Source organism: Etheostoma cragini, chromosome 11 (genome assembly GCF_013103735.1).
Source record: "Etheostoma cragini isolate CJK2018 chromosome 11, CSU_Ecrag_1.0, whole genome shotgun sequence".
NCBI classification, from domain to species: Eukaryota; Metazoa; Chordata; class Actinopteri; order Perciformes; family Percidae; genus Etheostoma; species Etheostoma cragini.
Genome location: NC_048417.1, coordinates 1,833,118 through 1,836,327, shown reverse-complemented (window position 1 = coordinate 1,836,327; position 3,210 = coordinate 1,833,118). Strand labels below are relative to the sequence as shown.

Sequence of the window (3,210 nt, the reverse complement as noted above, 5' to 3'; positions counted from 1 at the left end):
GTGTGTGTGTGTGTGTGTGTGTGTGTGTGTATGTGTGTGTGTGGGAATGGAAATGGACACCATTCAGACACTGTGTCCGAGGCTGCCGTACAAGGTGCTGGGCAGCACATCGACGTTGTATCGATATCGCGATATGAGACTAGATCTCGTCTTAGATGTTGGATATATTGTAATATCATAACATGGTGAGTGGTGTCTTTTCCTGGTTTTACGGGCTATATTACAGTAAAGTGATGCCATTTCTGATCTTACCAGACTGTTCTGTTATTTACCTTTACCCACTAGGTCATTAAATCATTTCTGGAGAATGTTTATCAAAAAGCTCACTGTATGTATGTGGTTCTCTCTATCGTACCCTGCTACACTCAGACCCCGATGGCACAAGATCAGGGCAACTTAGTTCAGGATCAGGGTCTTGCCCAAGGACACGTGACATGGGATGGCAGGGGAAGGGATCGAACCATCAACCTTTGATTGACAGGCGACCACTCGACCACTGTAACACAGCCGCCGAGTGAGTGAGTGGATTGTCCTGTAGTGTTGATGCGTGTATAACACATAATACGGTAATCTTAAGTCTATTCACGCTTTATTTTAAATGTGCATGCTGTTTTTTTAAAATTAAAAACAATTGGGGTTTACATGGAATGAGTTGTAATGACCATCGACACTGACAACAATAATGCACACTGGAGTTTCCTCAGCATCGCTGTCAAACCGGTGACTTTTAGATGACGCGGTGCACGTACAGTCGTGCACGTGCGTATGTGCGCGCGGCGGATAAGAGAGGTGAAGCGTCGCAGGAGGCGTGAGGCTCACCATGCCAGGCTGTCCGCCGCCGTGTGTCTGCGCCCCAGACCCGGCGAACCCCCGCCTCTCGTGGTCCTGCTCCCGGGCTGCCAGCCGCCGCGGTGTGCCCGCGCCTCCGCCTCAGCCCCGGCGAACCCCCGCCTCTCATGGTCCTGGTCCCGGTGCAAGTCTTCGGACCATGCGGCTCTTCACCGTCTCTACTCTGCTCCTGTTTGTCTCCAGCTCAGGTAGGGACACACAGCGTCTCTGTCTCAACACATGCACGCGATTAAACGCGACTTTTTAGGGCTGTCGTTTGACACCAAACACCCAAACCCGTTTATTACTATTATTTGGGAGAAGGAGCGCGCGCAGCTTGTAGAGGTCCACGCCGATCTGAAGTTGTCTTTTCTTTCAAGTTGAGCATATTTCGGATTCTTTTATCATTTTTATAATATTCTACGTCATTATGATGAGGGGAACCTTGAATAGATAAAAGCACCGGTGTCCACACATTCACCACTGACACCAATGAGAGATTGGGGAGTCTCGAGCTTGCTGTGGCACGCGCTCATGTGCGTCTGGGACGATCCAGGCAGGCTACGTTTAATGGACCAACGATGTAGAAAGCCGCCTGAATGTACTTCAAAACCGGGAAATGTCTCCCTGAATGTCTCCTCTTCTTCTCCTGTGATGATCCGCAGTAATCAGAGGAAGGAGAAGTGTTTCTCTCTTTACAACAAAAAGTGGTGGAGGACAAATTAGAGCCTTTCATTCTGGGATGTGCTGGAGTGGACGTAGAAGATGATAAATATTTTCAGTGGAATGCAGCTAGGTAGATTTAGGCCCACATGGGTATAGCTCTCTGAGGTGCTTATTCTTTAACTTCCACTTCTTAGTCTATAAAGTGAAAGTATACCTGGATATACAGTATATATCCTAAATGGGTTAGTGTGATTTGGAAGGCAAAGTTCTTCTGACGATGACCAAAGATAAAATATGAAGTTTTATCATTTTATGCATACATTTGCATCCTGTTGTCCTTCTCAAAGCCAGCAGCATGTTTAAATCTGCAACCACATTAGACAGCAATCATTCTCACTTCTGGTGTTTGAGCCTTGATATGGGCATGGAAGTCTCTCGTATTAAAGGACTGTTATAAGATATGAAATCTGTGAAAGCTGCTTGGACCTGGTCTGGACTGTGCAGGCAACTTTAGTGTCTTAACCGACGCAGTTCGAGTTCCCCTCGAAGGGGAACGTCTTGGGTTACGTATGTAACCCTAGTTCTCAGAGATAGGGGAACTCGAACTGCGTGGGTTACGACACAATGGGAACGCTTTAGTGTTGTAACCGACGCAGTTTCTAGTTCCCCTCGAAGGGGAACGTCTTGGGTTACGTATGTAACACTTGTTCCCTGAGATAGGGGAACGAGACACTGCGTCGGTTACGACACTATGGGAACGCCTTAGTGTCGTAACCCACGCAGTTCGAGTTCCCCTCGAAGGGGAACTTCACTCTTCAGAATAAATTAGTGTTTTGAAGGACACTGAATAAAGTAAGTTAACTATAATAACATCAAACTATCAGAGCATGACGTGCTGAAATGTTGCAACAACATGCGGCTTAAATAAATGGAGCGCCAGCTAAAAAATTAAACATGTCTGTCACTTCAATTTGAGATGGTCAGAGTGCAAGAACCCAAAAAGTCTGAATATTTCCCAAACTGGAAGTGAAATTCACTTAGAGATGAAACTCAATAATTCTTTATTCATGATACAAGAAATAAATGGAGTGTGTAAAGGAAAATACGAGCAACATGACGATGGCGGCCATCTAACCTGCCCACAGTGATATCATGTAAAAGAGAGATATAATTGATGAATTACATCCGGGTCCCCCAAAACTGGAAGATTAGAACAGGGATGGGCTTTAGTCTTTGTCCCTGTTGGGCCTATTTGGTTGTATTTGACTTTTTTTTCTTTTCACAAATTCCGAATCATGGTTACGGGTGTGCAGGGAATGATTAGATTAGATTAGATTCAACTTTATTGTCATTACACAGGTACAGGTACAAGGCAACGAAATGCAGTTTAGGTCTAACAAGAAGTGCAGTGCAGTAAGTACAGGATATACAATGGTGCAGGACCGATGGGGACCACAACGCAGGTAGGAGGCAGGAGAAGGTTCAGTTGAAGATTTTATTGTCCAACCAGAAGTCCAACAGGCGAAACATAAAGTACCAAAATACAAAACTCCAACAGGTCCAGGGGAAAAAAGCAAGGAAAAAACAGAGAAACACAGCAGGGGAAACACGGGGAAATCGAAGGTCACAGGAACCGGAACGAATGAGGGAAGCTTCGCCAGGGACAACGCAGCGCACAGAGTCCCAAAACCATCTGACAAGAGACAAGGGGAACAC

At 45.9% G+C, this 3,210-nt stretch overlaps 1 protein-coding gene across 1 annotated transcript in view; it reads right to left on the bottom strand.

Annotated features, from left to right (window-relative positions):
- LOC117953175 (ly6/PLAUR domain-containing protein 1-like) overlaps window positions 1-958 on the bottom strand; it is a 21,509-nt gene extending 20,551 nt beyond the window's left edge. Inside the window, exon 1 of the mRNA XM_034885990.1 lies at window positions 820-958. Coding sequence (XP_034741881.1) covers window positions 820-958 — 139 coding nt within the window. The remainder of the gene's footprint in view (window positions 1-819) is intronic.
- Window positions 959-3,210: the final 2,252 nt, after the last annotated feature.